This window comes from Passer montanus, unplaced genomic scaffold (assembly GCF_014805655.1).
Source record: "Passer montanus isolate IOZ18808 unplaced genomic scaffold, ASM1480565v1 scaffold10, whole genome shotgun sequence".
NCBI classification, from domain to species: domain Eukaryota; kingdom Metazoa; phylum Chordata; class Aves; order Passeriformes; family Passeridae; genus Passer; species Passer montanus.
In genome coordinates, this window is record NW_024356505.1 from 25042616 (window position 1) to 25067383 (window position 24768).

Genomic DNA, 24768 nt, shown 5'->3' on the forward strand with positions numbered 1-24768 from the left:
CTTTCTGAGAGCTCTTCTCGATTTTTACAAGGCTTGACCCTGTGCTACGTCTGGGTCTCTGTGTCTGTCCTACCTCCACGAGTAGGAGTGTGGAGAGTCCTCATAAGTTCTTTGGGAGCAATGGAATAAAAGGGAATTGTATTTTCAAAGCTGGACTTTATTTCTCAGCAATTTAGTGATCCCACTTCATAACAATGAAAAAGAATTGCAGTGAGGAGCAACTAGAAAGAAAAGAGAATAATTTTTAAATTTCAAAATAATGAAAAATAATTGTTACAGTTGAAGGAAGCTTCTAATCATAGTACACAAGATGAAAATGAAGATAACTCCAAACATTTACAGGCCTGTCCCTCAGACACTGGACATGGATGCTAGGTAACCAAAAGATTACAAATTAGATCTAGTCAGTCTTTTAAAGATCACAGTAGAATTTTTGGAAGTATTTCCTCTGTCATGGTGATGTTGATGGGTCAAACAATGGAGATTTGGCACAAGAAGGAAAAGTCAGAATGACCTGATGGTTTCAACACTGTCTTTGTGGAATCTCCAGAGTTATGGTGCTGTGACAAGGAATGATGAGAGCCACAATCAGTGCAAAATGTTCTTCAATAGCTCTGCCTAGTGCTCCATTCTCTGCTGCTGCTTCTGCAATTAACTTTGGCTTTTCTACTGGCACTGATTCTCCGCTAACTCTCTTCAAATTAAAGGAAATATGACACTCAGTTGCAACTGAGGAATAGGGATTGTTTGCTTAACTATTTATTGAGATATTCACAGTTTGAAAAGGAATAATTTCATTGGAGCAGTGCACAAAAGTATAATCATCCCCCAAAAAGAGGGCGGAAAAAGGTTATTTTCTGAAGTATAAGTACCAATAGTAGTTGCTTATTTCTCTTGACTACTGGCTGAGAAGAAAGAGCACACAAAAATATACCATCATTGAAATAGCAATAACTATTGTTAAAGTTGGCCCATTTTAATGGATAATATTGTCTTGCATACTTCCCACACTCCTTTTCAGGAAAGATGACCCTAATGGAATATAGCTACTCAGCAGTTTGCTCAGCTTAGAAGATTCATCTTTCAGACACTTTTCATAGTACTGAGAAAAAAAAGGTGTAAAGAAAAAATATTTTTTTTTGTCCTTTGTTCTTTTATTCCCATTTTTCCACAAGATCTTCATATTGTCCTCCATGATGTTTAGACTTCACTCTATTTATTCATATAGATTTTCAGTAAAATTTCCTATCTGGCACAGAGATGCATGTTTTAGCCTTTATTAGGTCTTTAAGCATCTATCGTTGGATACATCCTCAGTAGTTTCCTTTGCTGAAGTGTTCTCAGGTGCTGAAAGAGCTGACAGATCTCCTACTGAACAAAAACAATGGCAGACAGCTGTTACTTAATGTGAAGTATTCCCCTCCTTTAAGAATTTCTTTGTTTCATTATAATAAGGAATTAAAAAATAATGTTTCTCTTTGGTCATGTTGATTTGACATGAATAGTGTTATAATAACACAATTTATTATGAGAACAAACACATAAATATTTTGCAATGCTTCCTAATATTTCTGTTTAATCTCTGCTCATTTAAATAAATATATATTTATATCTACGAGACTTAAAAGTCTCAAAAATTAGGAAATGGTCTAGGAAACACTTATGCATATGAGTAACCATGTTTATTTGAGTTGTTAAAATCTATGAATATAATGGAGTGCCAAGTTATGAAAGTACAGATTTTACTATTAAATTCTACATTTTCATTATGTCTTTTCGGGCACCTTTTATTTGTGGTCACTTCTATATTTTTATTTCAGTGGATGATAACAAATTATGAAAACCTAGTTAATATATTCAAACAGAAAGTGAGATGCAGGGCTTGGGTAATTTAAAGGACTATAAAAAACCCTTTCATGCTGATGCCTTTTCTTTATTTCCCACCCAATACAAAGGAAGTTTTGTACTAAATACTGAGTCAAATAACTAATATTTCAAGCACTATACTTTTACATTGTTTATGCATAACCTTCACAACACTTATAAATCCATAAATACAAATGAATCAGTTGCTAGCAGTCCTAGCAGCTTGGAAACAAGTCTAGGAAGAACTGGCTGTTTTCAAGTAATATCACATTTTGATGCAGTAGTGCTTCTGGAAATTACCTGCTCATCAACATTCATGTAAATTCAAAATTATTGTGGGGTGGGGTCATCCTACAGGTATTTCTGAAAGAGGATCACTTCCATTTATCTTAATTAGAAGCTTTCTTAAAACAGCCATCTTTACCGCTTCTGCTTTTAATTTAACACCTCTAGTATTACCTTAAATATTCTCAGCTTTTTGTAGGATTTGTATAATTTATGAATATGGAAAACATAGAATGAAGTAAACCTATATAATCTTAAAGCCATGTAGCTTTTACAGCATTTCATTTACAGTATAGCAATTTACAATTGCAAATCCTTGAAACCTTTCACAGCAGGTGGGCACAGACACAGATATTTTTATTACCATTCAACACTGAAGTGGACAGAGCACTTTTTAGTCTGAAATATTTGTTTTACTAAACATTTGTGCATTTCCTGTGACACTGAATTTGCCTGAAATTGAAAGTATCTGCTCATTGATCTTGTATGCGCATGGGGAGAACAAGAAGCTCCACCTATGCTATTTTCACAGACTTCACTGCTGACCAGCACTCTGCAGCCCTTTGTGTTTCACCAGAGCTGTTCCAAGCAAACGTGGCCTCTGCAGAGCAAGGGGGAACAAGAGATTCTCTTAAGCTCTCATTTACCCTAAGCCATGGAACTGAGTCCTTTCAGAAGGATGTGAGGCCATCTCACCTATGAGAGTTATATTGAGTCATCTGTCTAATGACTTATGACATGAGGAAGTTCAGGCTGGATGATCTGTGGCCATCTGGGATATTTCTGTATGAATCCTTTAACAAATTCTACATAAATAAAATTAATCACAAACCAATAGAGAAAGTGCACAGACACTCAGCGAGAAGGTATATGTGTAACCCTTCACTTTCACAAAATTACATCAAAAGTTAGCCAGAAATTGCAAAATATTAGTGGCAAAGAGGTTCTTTGGTTTCTGTTCATAATGATAATTATTACTCCAAATTCCAAAGACACTTAGGTGCTGCCATCAAAAATGAGGGGAGCAGCCCTCTTCATTCCATACTGTTGTTCAGGGAAACACCAACCTGATGGAGAGACCAGCTGAGTGTCCCCATTTGTGTTCCTTTGGTTGAGCTCTCAGAGCAGGATTGAAAACCTTTGTGCACTTGCAGGCTGGCAAAGCTGAAGCAATATGACTTGGCTGATAACCCAGCCTAGTTAACAGAACTGCTTTGTTTTTACCCTGGGAAGATCATGAGGAGATGGGATAGATAGAGTAAGCTAGTCAAAGAAAGAAATATTCCCATTTCACCTCCTAGTCCGCTCGAAATATGTGCTTTGTTTCCTGGGCTTTTTGGGGGTTTTCTCGTTGTTGGTTTGGTTTTTGTTTGGTTTTGTTTTGTTGTTGGGTTTTTTGTGGTTTTTTTTTTTTTTTTTTAATAGGTTGAAAATAATTTGTATTGATTGAAATTTTTTTCAATGTATTTAATGACTTTAGTAACCTACACTTATTCTTGAAACTCAGAAGTTTTTGGGAAAAAATTTTCTTCCTGGCTGCGTCATTGGATTTTTGTAAAAATAGTGTAATAATTACTCCTTCACTAGTTAAGATATAGTGATATATTCACATGGATTAAAAAAAGTTCAAATTTGACTTACTGTTAAAATGAAAGCAAGCTGTTGTTTTACTATTTTCATTTCTGTTTTGCTGAATTATAAAGGTAACAGTCTAAAATAGAGAACTGACTCATTTTCCATTCGAAATGTCAAAAACTTATCTGCTGTTTGAATCCATTGAAATCTTCCTAGTGAAATATAAAACATAAGCTCTGGTGCTGAGAGTTCCAGTAGGAAGGGACATAATGCATCAGAAAAGAGTTTTATGTCAAACTTAACTGCAGCATGACTACTCAAAAACTATATGCTGTGCAGTCACTTACATTCCTACTATGGATATTGAGAGATTATCTATAATCCCTTGAAGGTTCTGATAAAAATGCTGAATGTTTGATAGGAAAGACATTTCTTAGACTTTATTAATGTTTGAGGAATGGAAAAACACACTGAAAAACTGTCTTACTTGGATTTGGGTTTTAGCCAAAGCAGAGAACTTTTCTTTCAAGCTTGATTAAACATTTACAAGCACTCCTTAAGTTTTTAGAATTAAGTAGGGGTAAAGTTTAAGTTTGACTGTGAATTTGGACAAGTGCATTTCACTTACAGTTGAAGGCAAGCTGTTCTACAGCATATTTAGACTTTTAAATTGAAGTATGACTTCCAGATACTACATAGTGGGAATGCTTGGGTTTGGTAATTGACTCTGGTCAGGGTTTCTGCATAACTGGGTGCTTGTTTAGAACTTTAAATTTCAAGTGAAAGGTGGAATAAAACAACATTTAGCATCTAAAATGTGGTGAGCATTACCATTTGCTATTTTCTCTCCACCACCCAAAAGAAAAAAACCCAAACCAACCATCATCATCAACAAAACACCAAACCCAACCATGAACATCAACAAAAAACACCCCAAAATGCACAACCATTAATTTATTCATACCTTTATAATTGTGTTCAGACTTGAATAAAGTTTGAAAAAAATGACTGGACAAAACCAGTTTCATTTGGGATTGTGCTTTGCTGTGTATGCATGTCTTTCCCCACCACCTCCCCCCCACAAATGCTTATATATTCAGTCTAAAAATGGATGTTTATACATTTCTTTCTATTTCTATAGGGTTAGAAAGAATTGTACTACAGACAACCAGTATAAGAAATGCTGATTTCACCACACCTCTCTAGCTGTTGAACATCAACAGCACTTATGGGCTCTGATCATACAAAGGCTGGTGTATTTATCAGCATAACAAATGTCCTTGAGGTGCCAAATGCCTCCAGTTAAAAGAAAACAGTAATTTAAAATAATGTTTCCATGCTAAATATCTTTTAGAGCTGTAAAATAATAGTTATTAGTATTATCTTGATGTTAGTTTCACATTTAAACCATTATTTTAACTTGTTTTCTTTGGTGCCTACAAGGTCATTTATAGATGTCTTTTTGGATGTTCCTGTGCAGGCACTGCAGTCAGCTGTTTATGTAGAAGATGTTTTGTGGGGTTTAGGAAGGCCAGGAGAAAGAGATATTTAAGCAAAGTATGTTTGCCTTTTTGTTTCACATTGGTTCTCTCAAGACTGCTTAGCTAAGGAAAGCAAAATACCTAGATATAGTATTAATTACCACAACAGCTTAGTCTTGGATATCAATTTGCATATTCAACCTTAATGTACTAGCAATTGAAGTCTAATTAAAAAGATACCTTGTGAAAAGCATGAAAATTTAATCAAATAAGTAACCAAGTTTCATTTTAAACTAAATATGCTGCACTAAACAGAAAACTATGCACCATCAAATTCTAAAATATATGGTGAAGCCAGACAAGAGACACTGATATTTGTGCCTTACTTTGTACCTTAAGATTTAGCTGTTCAAATAACCTCTGTATTCCTGGGAAACTTTTACTATTTTATGTTTGCTACAGTGGTGCTTAAAGAAAGATGCATTTCATTTTGGTTTTGTACAATCTGAAAATTGGAGTAATATGTATGATCGTGTCTGAGGCTGATATGATCAGATAAATGTGCTGGGGAGCAGAAAGTGACAAATACAGCTCTAAAATAATGGTTGCAATTGCAATAAGTGACCCCAGGAGTTAAGTGTAGTGCCTTGGGAAGCTGTTCTGGACCAGGAAAGAAAACTCTGAGTATAAAACTCTCTTATCAAAATAATTATTTGTATTCAATCAATGTAGGAGTGTGTGAAATTTTTATACAATTTAAATTGGTCTAATCCATACAAACTGAGAAAATGGTCTTTTACTTTGCAATAAAGATTTCTAGGCAATCTGAATAATTGATAAATTTAAATCTCATTTTCAAAATGAAATTAAATGAAAGCTTAATTCATCTTTGCTTTCCATGTATTTTAAGCCCTAAATGCATTTTGTTTTTCTCACACATTCATAACTAATTTACTGGTGCAATTCTTCTTTAAAAATATTTAATATTATCCTTATAATATCTCAGCAACCTATGTACATGTCTTTACTATGTTTATTCTCTTACAGGTCATTTGTTTCATGGTTCTGAGTTTGATTAAGACGGGAAGGGCTTGCCCAACCTGTTACCTGTATTCTAGAACTAATTGTCCCTCTGAATAACCTGAAACACATTTTTGCTTCTTCAACACTCTAAGTACATCAAAGTACAAAACAGTCAGAGTTGTGGGATTAAACTGTTGCATCAAGTTCAACTTATTGATCCCTTGTTGTTGTTGTTGTTCTCACCACAGCTAATTACACCTTATGTGATTTTGAGACTGACCTTTGTGGGTGGAAGCCCCTGAGCAAAGGTGATGCTGACTGGAACATAATGAAAGGAGAGGCTCCCCCTGACAGAGAATTCCCTGGCAGAGGTCATACCAATAATATGGGCCATGGTGAGACTTATTAATATTTTTCTCCTTTTGTCATGAAAATTCCTACTTGTAAATGGTCACAGACTGATAATAAAAACTGGTTTGAAATGGATGCCACACAGTATGTAAATAACACAGGTAATGTATTACAGAAAGCCAGTCTGTTGGAGATAATATTTTTTAGCTGTGATCTATTTACTATGTCTTTGTAACCCTTATTTTTGGCTGGCACAATCAGTGAGGTATGAGGCTTAATGCAATTTTTTTGAGATACTGACCTTTGAACCGACAGCTGACTTTGTTTGTGCATATCATAACCATTGTTTACCCAATATTCACATAGGGGCCACTCTTGGAAGTATTATTTGGACAAATAGCTTTTTGTTGAGTGCAGTCAAATTAATCCATATTGTCTGGGAAAAATAGAGTGAACATAATTTCCTTTAAAGTGTTGTTCTTCCTTCAGCCTATATTTGCTATACAATGTATTCAGCTGGAAAACCATTTTATTCAAGAAAAGGGCTGTTAAGAATATTTTTCCAAAGTGAAAATGTTATTATAGCACACTCCATAAAAATAAAACTGTCAAGCATGTTTTTCATTGTCAAATAATATTGACAAGTATTCTGTGACTTTAATTTTATTAAAATGTATCTATTGTACTGCTTCCAGTGGAATAAGATTAAAATCTGTGTTACAGTCCAGAGCCCCTTTAATTTGGATTTAGTGAATTATGTATATTATCTGCAGCCAGACCTCCACCCTTCTCTTTCACGTTCATGTTAAAGAAATGTGACATTTAAGTATTCCTCCTCAGATATAGGAACTTCAGGATTAAAATTCACCTGAGCAAACAGTAGTGGGTGAAGTATGTGTGTGCCTGCTATAGAATGATTCTAAATGAGCAGTCACAGTTTGTCCACTGGCCCTCATATGATGAAGTCCACCAAAGTTGCTCCTGACTTTTCTCAGCAGCTGTTTGATATTTCATTTTATTTTCTCTGTAGAGTGGGACTGGGTCTGCATTTCTGCATTCAATGTAAACACTGCTGTGTCACAGGTTTTCAACTCTCAAAGCTCCAGATCTGCCTGTGTCTTTCCCTGCTCTAGGCGCCTATGAGATCTGAGGGGCAATGTGGTCAGAAGGAAGGCTGCTGGCAGCTTTAGTATCACGTTAATGTCCTCCATATGAAGCTATGTGAAACTTAAGTGAGCTTAAGCTTCACTTAAGTTGCTTTGACACCTGAATTTTTACAAACTTGTTTCAGTGTTGCTGCAGGTTGAAGCCTCAATCAGATTTGGAGGTTACTATGCCCCACCTCTCAAGCCCAGTAATGTTGCATTCTCTGTGTAAATTAGCTGAAAAGGTATTTCTGAGGTGGTTTTGTACCAATCTATCATTGTGCCTGCTACAGCCACGACTTAGAATTAGGATTCCAGAATCTGAGCAAGCTTTTGCCAACATTAAATCACCATCCTTCAGGTTGCAACTGCTCCTTTTAGTACTGTGGAGTGGTCATCTCTCTTCACTCCTGGGGAGGGCAGTAGCAAATTTTGATTAATGAAGATCTTAACAAGGCTATAGCGGAGCCTCAGCTGCAAATTAAAGAGGGTCCTTTGAAGTACCCTTGCATTCCAATGAGGGGAGCTTCCCTCGTGCTGCGGAATGCAGCATTCCTGTTTGTACAGGGAGCTGGAATGGTCCCCTCTTTGTGCCAGCCTTGCTAAAGCAACGCCATTATTCACGTGGGGCTGGACCTAACCCTCGGCTTCATTACAGATCCATGGGAAATAAGTGGCTAAGGAGTATGACTGCAGCAGCACAATAGCTGATTTTCCAAGATGTAAGGCAATATGTGTAATATAAATGCTCAAAAAAGACTGAGCCTTTAGTGTTGTTTTGCATAGACTTTCATGAAAAAGTCTCAGTATTCAGCAAAGGCAGCACTGACAGCATTCAAAATATGCTGCTTTAGGGCCCCTTGAAAATGTTTATCCTTCCCTACCTTTGTCTGAAGCACATCTGCTGTAGTTCAAATCCAAATGCAGTGCATTTGCCAGAGTTCAGATTAGATCTTTAATTAAGCTTTCATCCCCACTAGCACAGACAACAATGTCAAGTCTGTGGACCCCATGAGAAAATACAGCTTTTTCCATTGGCTCCTGTGGTCTGCAACATTGTTAGCATGCTTAAAAGTGGCTGGGCTGTGCTGAGAGTGAATACTGTACCCTGAAGGAAATAATTTCTTGTTTAAATTCTGTTTGAAACAATATTTAAGCCAATTAAAATGTGTCCTTTAGGGATGCTGGCTGAGGTCTCTGTTGCTTGATCTCCAGGGCGCTCTGTGTTGCAGCTCCTCTGCTCTCCCCAGTCCGTGCAGAGAGTGGATGGGCAGTGTGTGAATGTGATGGGTAAATCTTGCAGAGTTTTAAGGCTGGAGGTCTTAAAGCTTTTGCTTGAAGAGAGCAGATAAAAAGTACTTCCAGTGGATCTGCACAGTAAAGTTCTCAGAGAAGCAGCACCTGAACTGCCTTTGAGGGTCTCCGTAGTCACTTCCTTGGGTGTATGTGCTTGCAGGCACCACGAAAGGGTAGCCTTAGCAATGGCTGCCCAAAAAATCTTATTTCCTTGTCCCTCTCTCCTTGTCTTTGGAATCAGGCATGATGATTTTGCAAGAGTGAAGAGCCAGGAGTGTTTAGCAATTCTGTTTTGTCTTTACCCACATAGACATTGCTTATCACAGCCTGTAATAGCACCCTTCTCATTATCCACAGAGACTGAACTGATGGCAAAGCAGTTTAGATTGTTTTGGTCTATGAATAAGCTTTATGTATCTCATGAAGCATATAGTTACCTCTCTTAGGTAGACATTTGCCATTAGAGCATGACATATTTCTCATACTTTAAAATAAAATTTGTTTACAGGAACATTTATTTACTTCAGTGGATCACATCAGAGGAGCACAGAGACAGCCATGTCTCATCTGGGAAGCCCTTTCCTTGTCAAGCTTACCCCTGGGCTCTCCTGCTGCCAGGTAACAGTTTGATATGAACTGTTTTTGTGACCTATCCCTCTTCATGCTCCAAGTGCTGCTGCTGAGGGCTCTATTTCAATACCAGTGGAAGGAGTTACAGGCTAATGCTTTGGGGGGACAGAGAAGAGGCAATTTTTACTGTTTTGTTGCCAAATTTTTATATCTGATTATTACTATTCTTTCTCAAAGCCCCTTTTTTGTGACCAATCCCTCAGCTGATGCAGGTCAGATATTCTTCATGCTCCAAGTGCTGCTGCTGAGGGCTCTATTTCAATACCAGTGGAAGGAGTTACAGGCTAATGCTTTGGGGGGACAGAGAAGAGGCAATTTTTACTGTTTTGTTGCCAAATTTTTATATCTGATTATTACTATTCTTTCTCAAAGCACCCAGCAGGTGACTCAGACTTCAGGACATGCTCCAGGTTTTTGTGTACTTTGGCAAAGGTGTCTGGACACTGATAACAGGGCTCTATCAAATAGCCACTCTGTTGTCTGCAGACAGCAAAGTCACATAACCAGGCTTCCATAATAGCACACCTATGGTTTGAAGTCACGATGCACAGCAGCTGTGTTGGTGTGACCAGAGAGAACTAGCTACTCCAGAAATGCACTAAATTTTAATTCATGGTTTGAGGAGGATGCTTTTTAAGCTGACCAGTGCAGTACTTGAGAGTTACTTTGAAATGTGGATTTTTGTCAGATGTCTTGTGGCTCTGCAGAGGAATGCAAAAGCAATCAGCCAGGATAGTGGTTGAGCGGAAAAACTAGAAAGGTACCAGAAAGAAATGAATCAGGAGAGACAAATAAATATAAAAAAGTTAGATGAAAAATGAAAATACAGTTTTATAACTAGATGGTTTTAATTTTCAACAATATTCTGTATTTTAAAAACAAAAATTGAATAAATATATTAAATATGAACAGCATCTCTTCACTACATTCACAGCTGTATTTTTATTTCTCCTTTTGGCCACTGAATAAAATTCATAGACACTGTTCAGTTTTATAACTTTTTTTTCTTTGTCTTTTCTTCTTTCATGAGCCTTTTTTTAATTTTCTATTCTGTAACTTTTAATGCTTATGCCATACTGGGGAGAAGTGTAGTTATGACGTGGTGTTCTTCTGATACTATATAATCCCTTCTTATTTAAAAAGTCAGAGAGAAGAAAAGGAAATGACAGAGAAAGCTTGCTAAAATAATTTTATTTTGTTCTGTGAAAAAAAAAAAGAGGTTTTAAAGAAACCAAATGAAATTTAGACTGGTTGCTTAACTTTTCGGGCTCAGTGTAGAACAGAAACTGTTAATTCCATTGAAGAAAAAAATTTTTCAAAAAAAGGAAAAAAAATTCAGAAAAGAAAGAGATGCACTTAGAAGTCCCAACAAGTAGCAGAATTTTATTCCAGCAGGATCTAGGCTTCTTAGATTTTATCTCGTCTAAGGGACCAGAAACAAGTGCTAGCTTAGCTAAATCTGTTTTACTTGAAACTGCAGCTGCTTGGACTACACATATCAGTGAGTTACCAGATCTCAGCTGAATAGCTGCCACTTGCAGCTGAGGAGCAGAAGCCTCTGAAACAATTCAAGAACAGTTCCCAACAGTCCCCTAAGGCAATCTCACAGTTCTTAATCTTCACGTGACTTCTTAGTATTATAAAAGGTCAGAAATAAAATAGATGCAGGATAAACTCAAGCAGAATGCTGCTGCAGGGAACTCAGAAGTCCTGATCCATCCCATGGAAGCCCTGTGTGTGCACTACTCCTGGGACACCCAACAGCCTTTGCACTCACAGCACATTTGTTCAGACAGCTCCATCTCTCTTCTGTTGACTTTGATACTGAGAAGATAAGCACCTTTCAGATTCAGATTAATTTATCTTAGAAACCCTTAAGGCAAACTGGGCACCACTGATATGTGAACCAATGAATTATTCTAGTAAGATCTATTGCAGAGTTTGGTCTGCATTCAAAATAAACACAGATGCAGTAGGGATGCACATATTTTTCTCTACTTCAAAGTCAGAAAAGAAACAAGTTTTATTATAGGTATGCATGTATTGAATGAATTTAAAATTCTTAAATCCAACAAAAGCTAGAGCATGTTCTTACCTAACTGTACGTGTCTGTCAGGAGAGTGTTTTTGAGGACTGGAAATTTGGCTTTCTGCCACATTATCCCTGCAGACTTTCATTTCTGGGAAAGAGCAACGAGTGGGGTTGCTCACTAGGATGTGTTATGCTCTCTGCCTATTAATGTGAGATGATGCCCTCTGTTGGGTGTCCCACTGAGAGGATAAAAGGATCTACACAAAGAGATCTATGTTTATTACTAGCTTTACAAGTTCTTTAGCTCTGGTTGATTAAAAAATATATTTGAATTGAAGGGTAGCAGATTTATATTGTCCCTTTCCGGTTAATTTAAGCTTAGCAGTAACTTCTTTCTGCAGCTTCTTGTAGCTGGGTCTTTTTGTAAATGCAAGCTAAGAAACATCTTCATTTATCTCAAGGTTTTGCACTTGTAGAAGCAAATTTCTAGTCCCAGCTCTGTGCTTACGGCCCTTTAATGGACACAATAGTCATTGTATAGTAGGACATGTAGACATAAAGAAGGAAGGTAACACTATTTCTTACTGAATGAAAACATAAATTTGTTAGAAAAGCTGTTTGAAAGACAAAAGCCGTGTAAATTGTTGAGTGTAATTATTCAAACACCTCACTGGTGTTTGTATACCTGCTGCTTTCTATTTCTTAAGCTTTTTGCTGGGGGAATGAGTTTCATGAAAGTATTTCAATTTATTAATAAGGATCAACATTATTTTATATAAGGTATGATTTTCATGAGTGGTGGTAAAATTAAATGTTGAGACTGAGTCTGCTAGACCTGAAGCTGGATGATATTAAAAAGTAGCAGTGTGTTTTAACAGGAATATTTCTGCATGATTGATCCAGCTCTTGTTTTACTTGCATGAAGAGACAAGTATTATCAATATCAAGGCTTTTGCAGGGAAGTAAGGATACTGCAGTTGAAGAAATTTTAATCTTTGTCTATGCAGACAAGCAGGAAGGAAAGGACTCAGGGGGAAAGAAAAAATTATTCTTTGAAAATCTTATTTCTTCCCCTCAGTTCTCAGATGAATTTTTGCCTGGGTATTATTAAAAAAAATGAATGTATCAGTACAAAAATAAATTAAATTTATTAAATTTATCTGTATTGCAGGGGAGTGAACCGTGATTCTCACTGTTTTCTTATTTTTTCTGCCTCACAAGCAACCTCACCCACATAATGTCTTTGTATTTTCCTCCCATATATTGGTCAATCTGCGTGTTTCAGCAGATGAATAGATTATTTTAAAAATCTGTTTTCAGATTGTATTAATTTATTTTGATTTTAGAAATAAAAGATCATAAGGTTTCCTTCACACAAGAATCTCAATGATTCTTGTGTGAAGGAAACCTTATGATCTTTTATTTCTAAAATCAATGATTCTTCTGAGATTAACATGCCTATGAAACTGTCATATATTCCGCATTTGTAAAGAAAAATAATTTTTCAGAAGTCTCTAAGCGCTTACTGTGATAAAGAAGTTAAGGGAAGTCATATCATTCAGTCTGCATCAGTTGGTAGATACAAGTTAAAAGTAAATTGTAAAAATAAGCTTTGCTTTTAAATATAGTTTTGTCTTTAGACATGGCACTGCTCCTCAACATGCTGTAATTTCAAACATCCCCATCTTTCATGCAAAGTCTATGCTTAGACCTGTCATGTCTTTCATTGTTATATTGTACATATATTACTTGGTACTGAATTTATTGCAGATTGATTGTATAATTTTTTAAAGCTTTTCACTAAAAAAAATCTTTCAACAGGTAAGATTTTGGTACTGGTTATCTCAGGATTCCCAGCTTTCTGTCTTTAAGAGGACTGCCTTCAATGGAAGTTTGGAAAAATTATGTGACATTTCAGGATTGCCTGACATGAACTGGAAAAAAGTGAATATACCTTTAGAAAGTGTGGCTGAGGAATTGCCTTTTCAGGTAATTATATATCACATCTACATTACTTTCACAAAGATATTTTACTTTGGCCTTTATAATTAATTTACTTTTAATGATGAGATAGAGAAAGAGCATTTCCATTCTGCTTTTTTCACAGGTCCATCTATTAAAGAGCATAGCCATTGTTTCAGTATTCTAAGCAAATTTCCATTCTTTAATGCCCATAAGAAAAACCATTTAATTCTGCTTTTTTCACAGGTCCATCTATTAAAGAGCATAGCCATTGTTTCAGTATTCTAAGCATTAGAATAACTTTTAGTAACAAACATCAAAGGGACCCTAAGGATTATTTAGTTCCAACCCCCATTGGCAAGGATACCTTTCATTTGGCCATGGTTGGTCAGAGCTCCATCCAACCTGGCCTTGAACATCTCCAGGGATGGGGCATCCACAACTTTCCTGGGTAATGTTCCAGTGCCTCATCACCCTAAAAGTAAAGGATTTCTTCCCAATATCTAATCTTGACCCATTTTTTTTAAGTTTAAATCCATTGTCCTGTTACTACATGACCTTATAAATCCCTCTCCCTTATAAGTCCCTCTCCATCTTCCTTGTAGGCTTCCTTCAGGTACTGAAGGCTGCTATTGGGTCATTCTGGAGCCTTCTCATATTCAGGCTGAATAAACCCAACTCTCTCAGCCTTTCCTCATAGGACAGGTGCTGCATCCCTCTGATCCGTTTGGTGACCTCTTCTACATTCATTCCAATGGTGCTGGGGACCCCAGAGCCTGGAACAATACTCTGGGGTCTCACAAGGGCAGATTAGAGGGGCAGAATCCCCTCCCTGCCCTGCTGGCCACTGCTTTTGGTGCAGCCCAGGGCACATTTGGCTCTCTGGGCTCTGAGTGCACATGGCTGGGCCATGTCCAGCCTCTCATCCACCAGCACCCCCAGCTCCTTCTGGGCAGGGCTGCTCTCAATCCCCTCATCCCCACCCTGTGCTGATACTGGGGGTGACCCCAGCCCACGTGCAGCACCTTGCACTTGATCTTGTTGAAGCTCATGAGATTCCCATGAGCCACTTCTCGAGCTTGTCCAGGTTCCTCTGGATGGCATCGTGTCCTTCAGGTGTGTCAGCTCCACTGCTCGGCTTGGTGCACCACTGCACTTGTTGAGGGTGCACTTGATCACACAATGTCATTAATGAAGATATTCAATGACACTGGTACCAATACAGTACAATACCCTGAGAGGCACCATTTGTCACTGATGTTCATCAGGACTCTGAGCTGTTGACCACTACCCTCTGGATGTACATGCATCCAATTCTTTTTCCACCTAACAGTCCATCCATTAAATCCACCTCTTCTCAATTTGAAGAGCAAGATGTTGTGGGGTCCGTGTCAAAGGCTTTACAGAAGTCTAGATATGGGACCCATAACCCTTCACTGATGCAGTCACTTCATCCTAGAGGGCCACTGAGTTGGTCAGGCAGGACTTACCCTTAGTAAAGCCATGCTGGCTTTCTCAATTCATCTCCCTGTCCTCCATGTGCCTTAGCATAACTTGTAGGAGGATCTATTCCATGATCTGCCCAGACACAGGGGTGACGCTGACAGTGGCCATCTCCCTGTCCTCCATGTGCCTTAGCGTAATTTGTAGGAGGATCTATTCCATGATCTGCCCAGACACAGGGGTGACGCTGACAGTGCAGGTACTTCAATTTGCAATCTGTCCCTTCATTTATTGTACCACATTGCTAATTTCATCAGGCACAGTATAGACGAACACAATTAGAAGTTGTTGTGAATCATCATATTTGGTAACCATGAATAGCTAATTTAAGAAGATATATAATTTTTATGTGTTCACGCAGGAAGACAATTCATTCAATAGTGATGACTTTTTACCAGTTTTGATTGAAGCAAGGTCATCTGGGTTGCATAATTTTCCCTAGGTAAAAATAGTCACAGCTTTGACAGTTGAAGAGGAAATTTCTGACCTGACCAAATCTTGGTTGTAGTTTTTCCTGGCTGATGTTCAGAGTTGGTTGTAGGAACTATTTAGTTCAAGCGCAGATGTCATAAATTATAAAGTAATATATAAATAAATGTGTGTGTCTTTTTATCATGCCACCTTTAATGAATTAACTTTTTTTCTATCGTTACAGATTATCTTGCGAGGTACTACTCTAACAACAAATGCTACTGTTGCTATTGATGATATCAGTATAACAGGGGAATGTGTAGTTGTGAATAGATCACTTCCAGAAGTCAGCCAGGAAAGTGAAGGCAAGTTTCATGGTTTTCAATACCTTTACCCCAATGTCTGCTATCTATAACTGTAATTTGATTGACAACTTGAAGTTACTTTTACTAAAGTAGAGGATAATCTGAGAAAAAAATTACAGCATTGATTATGCTGTAATCAGTCATCTCCCTGAAGTGTTCCAGGCTGCATTGGATGGATCTTTGACTCTGCCCATGGCAGACTGGATGATCTTTAAGTTCCTTCCCAATCCAAACCATTCTATGACTCTATAATAAAGGCTTTCATCCTTGTGTTACACATTAGCTGCTATAAGAAGTTTACACTACTTCTGCAGAGTGAGCTCTGGTGGGAATTTCCTGGCACCACTTACTATGTAGTACGTGCTCACATTCATGTTTGGATGCAGAGGCAGAAGCACAGCATCCTATATTTTCCACTAAAGAGCAAATTCTGCTGCTTTACCTTTAAGGAAAAAGGCTTCTCCCATCATTACTGCCTAATATCTGACATATAATAAATGCCCAGCAAACTCATCTTCATACTCACACTCTGTAGTCTGGAAGAGCCAATGGAAGGAAATATAAAACAACGTAACCTGTCAGACTGCTGCTCATGGTCCTCTTGATACAGCTGCTTTCAAAAATGGCATGGGCACACATGTGCAGCCATGGGTGATGTTGATGAGTTATAGACATCAGGTATCTGAATTTAATATAAAAAAATTTAAAAGCATAATAGAGAACTTCAGTGTTGTTATTTTAAGGCTTCCCTGATCCCTATATACAGTGGGGTTGAGGTATTTAGAGAAAGATTTATTTGCTTGAACTATTTTCCCTGCAACTCCCTCATTTACCCATTAATCACAAAGATATTGTTTTTAGAAGGGAGGTTGTTGTTTGTTTTTTGTCTTTTTTTTTAAACCCTGTCTCAATAGAAATATGAGTATTTAAAAAAATTAAGTTAAACAAAGAATATGAAAAGCTGCTCATCATTCCTCTCACTTACTCACTTTACAGAAATCTACTGAAGAAAAACCAGCAGACCATGGCTTTTTGCTTCCCCATTAATCGAAATTTGGGGTGTTTTCTAGTGTGTAAGTTGAGGTATAGGCTAGTAATGGTGCAGCACCCAACTTTGGCTGCTTGCAGCTTTCATTGTGACCTGAGCACAGAGAGAGCACAGCTACAGCAGAAGGGTTTGGTGGAAAACCTGACCTGGTTCCCAGGGAAAGAGCAGGGAGCTGTACCAGCCTGTGGCCTCTGAGCAGGAGCCTGGCTCTGTAACACCAAGGTTACAGACAACTTTTGACACGATAGTTTGAATATTGTGGAGAGTAAGATTTAGTTTAAGGCCATCAGACATTGAGATCAGCTGTGTTTCTTATCAGCTGTGATATAATCTAGTATACTGCATAGGTGCTGATCTGTTCCTTGTACTGAGCACGTTGCTATATTAAATGGAGATAAAAAGCACTTATAATTTTATATACCTGTGGGTTTACTTACATGTCTTTTTTTCTGATTTTTAAGGGGGAAGAGAATCTGCAGATGCTAATGCTTCATCTTTTTACTGTCCAGAGGGATATTTTTCATGTGGGAATGGGCAATGTATTTCGCCTGATAAATTTTGTGATTTTAAGCCTGACTGCCCAAATAACCAAGATGAAACCAAATGCCGTAAGTGAAAACTTTGAAATCTATGCTGTTAAGCTCCTGTGACTATGTTCCTTTGTCCTATTTGCAATGCTTTCATGACCTCATAAATCTTGAAATTTAATTAAAAGTAAAAGCTCTTGAGAAATAGTTACTTCACTTTGATTCTGTTCTGTGATTTTTCCCCTTTTAGTTTCTGTAGCAACTACTTCTTTCTTAGTATTGAAACCAGAAGAAAATGTTTTGATTAATTATTTAGTAGAAGATTCTTCTTAAAAAATAATATTTTATTTTATACTTCTAATGCACTGGTCACAGAATTGCATTCAAATTGTATGTTTTATATATTTACTTTTGATGTGAAGATGCCCCAGCAGTACCACAAGCCTGGTCACAGGTACAATTTAAGCTGAGTCAGCACCTTCTTTTTGGATGAGCTGTAACTCCTGTCAGGGCCACATGCCTGGGCTTTCTCTGCATGGAAACAAACACATGGGAAAGTAGAGGGAGGTGATGCATCTCAGAATCCCTGCCCACTATACAGTCAGCAGGGAGCTTGGAACTGTTTCAGGGTCTCTAATATGCAGCTTCAAAAGTCTTTGATTCATTCAGTTTCCTGCTTTGCATAGGAAATCACAGTTATACTTCACACTTTTGAAAATTAGTCTCTTGCTTTGAACCACCAGCTTTGCTGTAGAACTTGAGATGCATTTTCAAAAGAATTGCCATGAGATTTGTTTAATGCAAGTTTGCTTTTTAAAAATACAGCATGATGCTTTCTAGCACCTTCAACACAAATGACAGAAATATTGTAGACAAGATCCTCAAATTATTTTCTGTACCCTGTTATGCATCTAACAACATAAACTTCTTTAGATGCGCTAATATAATCCAATTTCACTGTTCATATTTTATGGTTTTTATTTGGAGATCTGAGACTTGTTGATCTATTTGACTATTTGCAGGTAAATGAAATAATTACAGCTTCTATGCAATTTCTCTTCAATTCTTCAATTGTATCTTCTTCAGCTAGAGCACTGGTATTGGGGTTTTAAGTGTTTAGAAAGACTACTATCCAAAATATACAGAACTTTGACGTATAAAACTGAATTTTGTTTTACTAGCAAACAGTTTGCCTAGCTAAAATCAGAAATTGCTATTGAATGTTCACTAAGCAGAATATCTTTCTTCTTGTGGGCCAGAGTAAAGAAAATTCTGATGTTACTGTAGCACAGTGGAGGTTGGAAGTCATATTTGAAGATTACTTAGTGGTTAAACACCACCCTGCTTCAAGCAGGGCCACCAGAGCCAAATACCCTGAGCTTGACAGGGCTGGGTTCTGAAATACCTACGAGAATGGAGACTACCCAGCCAGCCAGGACACCTTGTTCCAGTGTTTGATCACCCTTGCAATAAAGCAAGTGTCTGTTGCTTCTTCTTGTTTCACTGGGCACAACTGAGAAGAGTTTTTACTTCTTTACTGCTTCCTTGTCCATGTTACTCATATTAAAACACTCCATTTTTAATTTACTTGATGTTTTTTCTACTTTAGTTATGATTACATACCTTATGCAGCATTGGGTTCTGATAGTCTGAATTTTTCTCACATTACCCTTTTCAAATTCAGGTAAAGGGTGTTTGTTCTCTGACAAAATAATAACACTTCCAAATCAATAGTTTAATTAAAAAATGTTCTAAATAGATTTAGCTGCATGAAACTTTCACTGCACTGGGATAGCAGGGAAGTGGTAGCTTTTAATCAAGAAAATTAAGATCTGTTTTTTGTGGCCATTTATATTTCCTTTTAACTATTCAGCCTTTCTTTCCATTTCAACATTGTACCTTTGGCTGAAGACAAATGTCTAGCTAGGTGTTCAAGCAGTCCTAGACCAGCCTTAATTACAAGTAGCCTTTATGGCAACCGATATTTTTTTTTCCTCTAATTATATGACTGAAGACTCTTTTATTATACCCAAGTCTCATTTGTCAAGACAATACATTAACAATGCAAAACTAAAGGTTAAACTTTGGAACCATTATATTTATGGTGATCTTTGCTCTAAGTATATTGCTGACTTATAAATCATTGTTACTGCTGAGCTGGCTCAATGTGTGCTAGCACTACAGCTTGTAATGTGGGAAGCAGAATGTAGGTACACAAAGGACACTGCAAGCATTTTGGCAAGTTGACTGTTTCCAAGCAATAAACTTGCCTTTCAGCACATTAATCTGGAAGTCTGCAGCACTGGAATAGCTCTTATAATTCTTTTCAAAGAGTATTTCATCATCTTCATGCTAATGTATTGCATCATTACTTTCTATATTTTCTTTGCATGTTCCTGATCTTGGATGCACGCGTTTCATATTTCTCAATTTTCCTTATTTCTGAACTTGGCTAAGCACAGACTTTTGTTCACCTCTTCCAACTACATTGTTATTTTCATTAATATTAAGGTTTTTTTCCCATTAAGGTGTTCCATCTAATAGTGATTGCATGCACCTTGACCCTGTTAATGTTTTTCTCTTTGTATGCAAAACAGGCAAGGATATAACATGGGCTTAAAATGTCTTTCAAAATATGTTTACTTTAAATCTTATAATCTTACATTCCAGTGAGATGATTTAGTTAGATACTCAGGTCTGCCACATCCACTGAATAAGCCAGGTATCCATACAATTTTTTTGACTCTCAATATCAATCCTTGAGACATCTCTTGATTTTCACTTCCACTCAAATGAGTACCTTTTTTCCTGTCAGGCCTGGAAGAGCTCAGTTGAAGATAACCACTTCTGGGACTGACAAAATATTTTCTCTCTTGAGTGCTGCTACCCCTCACTATCAGATCACAGCTTTTCTTCTACAGATGAAGAATTTACTATGGCCATAAAGCTTTTATACTTTTTATACTTGACTTCCATGCATTAAAGCAGAGGAGAAATGCGACAGCCTTTTTCAAACTACAGATTTACAGCAGTGACCTAACACACCTATCACATTGTGTGCTTGTGCCCTGGAAGATAAATGTGCAGCATGACTTCTATGGTCTACATCCTATGCATTTTGTGTAGTCTAAATGCTCACTTTTGCACCCTAAGAATTATGTTGATGGAATAGGAATAAATCAGGTTGAAAAGCAATCTGGCAACATAAATGTATTATTGATATTCTGTCTGACCTTTGCTAATTTCTCCCTTATGCTCTGTCTTTTGTGTCTGTTCTTTTTTTTTTTTCTCTGTCTACTTATGGTGTGGATTATCAGGAATAGTTACATAGATTTCTATAAAATGAATAAGAAATAATTTACGTTTATGTGAAATATAGCATATTTTTACAGGTTTTTCCATGGTCACATACTTTCCGGTTCTGACCTCGTGCACAGTCTCTGATGCATCGAGGCATACCTGCTGCAGCACTGACTCACCCACAGACATAGATCCTTTGAGATGTACCTTCTCCAGCATGGACTTACCCTTCAGAGTTACACCTGCTGCCACACAGACATAACCATGGCCACAGGTGCTTCAAGATGTGCCAGCTCTGGCATGGGCTTATTGTCAGCCACAGACACCCCGGGGAGTTCCAGTCTAGTGTGGCCTCATCCACAGGTCACAGTCCCTTTGACTCGAGTCCACACTGGAGTTCCAGCAGCAGCAGTGACCTGGCCATGCAGGCTCATCACCTGTGTGGCTATCAAGTTGCTCCAGGCACAGTAGAGTAAGGAGATATAGGCAGAGCAGCAAGCAGTGAAAGCAAGAAGCAGCCAACAAGGAGCACCAGGCTCTGATGAACAGTCAGGAAAGCAGGCCCCATGGCAGGCACAGGGGTGAACCAATTAATGTCTAAAAGTCAATACAAGCTATAAATTTGAACCAACACATTCCAATCACACTTGTCATTATCTCAAACCCTTCAAGCCAAATGTGTCCAAAAGACTGCTATGGCTGAACCCCCAACTCAGCCCCACATAGCTGCTGACTCACTGCCTGGTAGGATGGGAGAGAGAATCAGATGAGTAAAGGTGAGAAAACTCATGGGTTGAGATGAAGACAATTTGATAGGGAAAGCAAAATCCATGCACACAAGCAAAGCAGAACAAGGATTTAATTCACCCTATGGTCAGGCAGGTGTTCATCCATCCCCAGGGGAGCAGGGCCCCATTACACATTACAGTGACTTGGGAAGATGAACATCACCACTTGGAACATCTCCCCTGGTCTGCTGCTGAGCATGACACCACAGGACATGATGTAGGCTATCCCTTTGTCAGTTGGGGTCAGCCTTCCTGGATGTGCCTCTTTACAGCTTTTTGTGTATTCCCAGCCTCCTTGCTGGTGGGGCAGTGTGAGGAGCAAGAAAGGCCTTGGCTCTATATAAACATTGCTCAGCAATAATTAAAATATCCCTGAATAATCAACACTGTGTCCAGCACAAATCCAAAACACAACCCTTTATCAGCTACTGTTAAGAAAATGAACTACACAGCAGCCCAAACCGGCACACATAAACACATGATATTGTTTTGTGTTTATGTCTAAATGAAAGATGCGTTTACTAGTTATTATTTCTATGGTGTACAGTTTAGGGCAGCACAAGCATGCTAAGGCTAGCCTTAAATGAAGTAATTCATAAACTGGACATAATCTATACATTTGTACACAGTTTTATGTACCTTAATTTGAGTTAGAAGGCAAGTAAAGAGAAGGATGCACATATTGGTTCATAAAAACTACTTTAGTGGCATAATTGTTTAAAGATAAATATTATTTGGTTTCTAATGGTTACCTTCATATGAGTAATAAAAATCTCCTCACTATTATAAGAAAAATTCCCCATATTTCCTGTTAATAATCTTGGCAAAGCATAACACTTCTGCTCTAATTTTAAAGTAGTTCTTCCTAAATCTCATTTTTAGAGTCAAATCTTGCATACCAAAATGTCTGTCTCATATGCTTGCTACTCTGTTTCAGGCAAATCAGTAATTCTTAAAGGTGAGCCCAGAAACAGCAGCCAGATCAGAGAGACAGGCTTAAATTCAAGGAGTGAAAAGATTGCCAGGCTGTAAATTGGAGAAGGTACCTAATACTGGAAGTGCCTAGATAACTGCATAAGAATCAGCTCATGAAAGTTAAATGGGGAAGGGATGGGACTAGAATCCCATCTACAGAGAAGGGAAAACACCTTTGACAGTAAGCAAGAAATGGCTGCAAAGGCTGCATTGCCTGAGCTGTCTGGTGTAGGAGAGAAGATACCACGGGGCTGGAAGAAGGCAGGGCAGGAGGGACCTTGGCTGCTCTCGAGGGAGATCTGGGACCAGCTGATCAAAGTGTCAGGAGAGAGAAAAATAATGGAAGAATAAATGTCTGATAAGAGAGAATAAAAGAGGAGAGAATGGGAATGAAGAATACAGATATGTAACAGTGATATTTTGGGAGGGATCAGTATAAAATGTGGCCGTTAAGTGACAAGGAGCTGAGACTACATGACAGGATCTGGAGCAGGGAGCTGCTTGGGGAAATGAGGTAAGAGAGTGAGGATTTCCAGTTTTCCAGTGATGCCAGGGCTGAGATAAAGGGTCACAGAAGAGCAGCTATATAATAGGGAAAACAGGAAATAAGCTGTGGAAAAGCATTGAGGAAAGAGCAAGGGCATTTTTCTGACAGAGACCACACACACTTTCAGAATTTCTATAGAACCCAGAAGTCATGGGTCTAACTTGTCTACTTCTTTCAGGAAATATCTACATAGTATCTTTTGGGCCAAACCTATGTCTCATTGCATAGTTACTCATTTGGTTTCGAGCAAATTATGCACTTGGATAAAAAATATTGAATGGGCTTTGGTGGCAGAGAAAACAGGGTGAATAACAAGACCTGAACATTGACCACTGGACCTTATTTTTGTATAGATCTGTGAAAAGAAGAACTTTCCCTTCAGTTTTATAGAATTCATTTAAAAATTTTATTTTCCCTCTGTAAAAAATCTCAATCTTTTAAGTCCTACAGCTAAGTTAGGAGACATTTAGTGCAGTTAGTTGTTAAAAATGTAGGTGCACAGTGACATCACAAGATTTATTTATAACAAAGTCTTTTTAATCTGCATGTTTTGCCTTCTTTACAGGTGAAGCTATTTCTCATTTCACAAGTGATATACACCTCTGTGTTATGTACAAATCATGTCTGTCTAGTACTAAAAAGCCCACATGACTGAAATCACAAAGTCTGTTGCAATTTCATGGCTACTGAAATGGATTTCCCAACAGAATTTAGCAAAAGAAAATGTTCTGGAATACTTTGTTCCTGTAGCCATTACAGAGAAGACTACCACATCTATTTGTTTTAAACCTTTAAGTGTGGATTTTTTTTTAGTTTCTTTGTGGTTTATGAGTTTTTTTAAATCAGTGGGGTTTTTTGTTGTTTTTTTTTTTTCTAGTTTGTTATTTTTTTGGGGAGGTTGGTTGTTTTTGTTTTTCTCAAAATAGTAGCAATTAATATTTGGAAATGAAAACTGAGGGAAGGGGGAACTCTGCCTTGGATTTTGTAAAGATCCGACTTCTTTGATCTTCAAGTAGTGACTTGCTTTTTGTCTTTTGTTTTTTTGATTGTTTGTGCCGATTAGCATTGCTTCTTGCTGATGAACCTTTGCAGTTATTTTTTTAGCTGTTCTCTATTCAGTTTGTCGTAGTAGAAATTAGGACACTGCACCAGCAAATTGTGGTGTTATTTGATAGAGTATATATAATGGAATTAGTAAATAGTAGCTGGGATAAAAAACATAAAAATGGGAAGGCAGGTGTGTGTTTCAGTATACTTGTATCATAGAGAGGTAAAATAGTTTAAGATGACTGTGTCCAGAGTTAAACTGGTTCCTAGAACTGATGATAATTTTATTTTTGCCATTTATTGCAAATTGTGCCAATTTGTAATAAATTCCTAAGTTTATTTTAAAATTACTGATTGAAAAAGAGTTTAAAATTTATTGGCATATTAGAAGGTTTAGAAACATATTTTAAATAAAGGAAAATATTATAATCCAGTAGTGATGATGTTATCTCTTCACCTGGGTTTTTTATTTATTATGCATTATGTATAAACTTATAAGGGCTGAAAGACAAGGAGAGATTTTGAGAGTTGTAGAGATTTATGAACTTCCACTCTTGAAGAAATGCTAATATCTTGAACATTTGTTTTTAAAATACTGTTCTGAGCAAGGCT

The 24768-nt window shown here is 37.5% G+C and overlaps 1 protein-coding gene across 1 annotated transcript in view; it reads left to right on the forward strand.

Annotated features, from left to right (window-relative positions):
• MALRD1 (MAM and LDL receptor class A domain containing 1) overlaps positions 1–24768 on the forward strand; it is a 236134-nt gene that overhangs the window by 31065 nt on the left and 180301 nt on the right. The window contains exons 10-13 of the mRNA XM_039703707.1: positions 6479–6625; positions 9531–9640; positions 13505–13672; positions 15804–15924. Of these exons, the coding sequence (XP_039559641.1) occupies positions 6479–6625; positions 9531–9640; positions 13505–13672; positions 15804–15924 (546 nt within the window). The remainder of the gene's footprint in view (positions 1–6478; positions 6626–9530; positions 9641–13504; positions 13673–15803; positions 15925–24768) is intronic.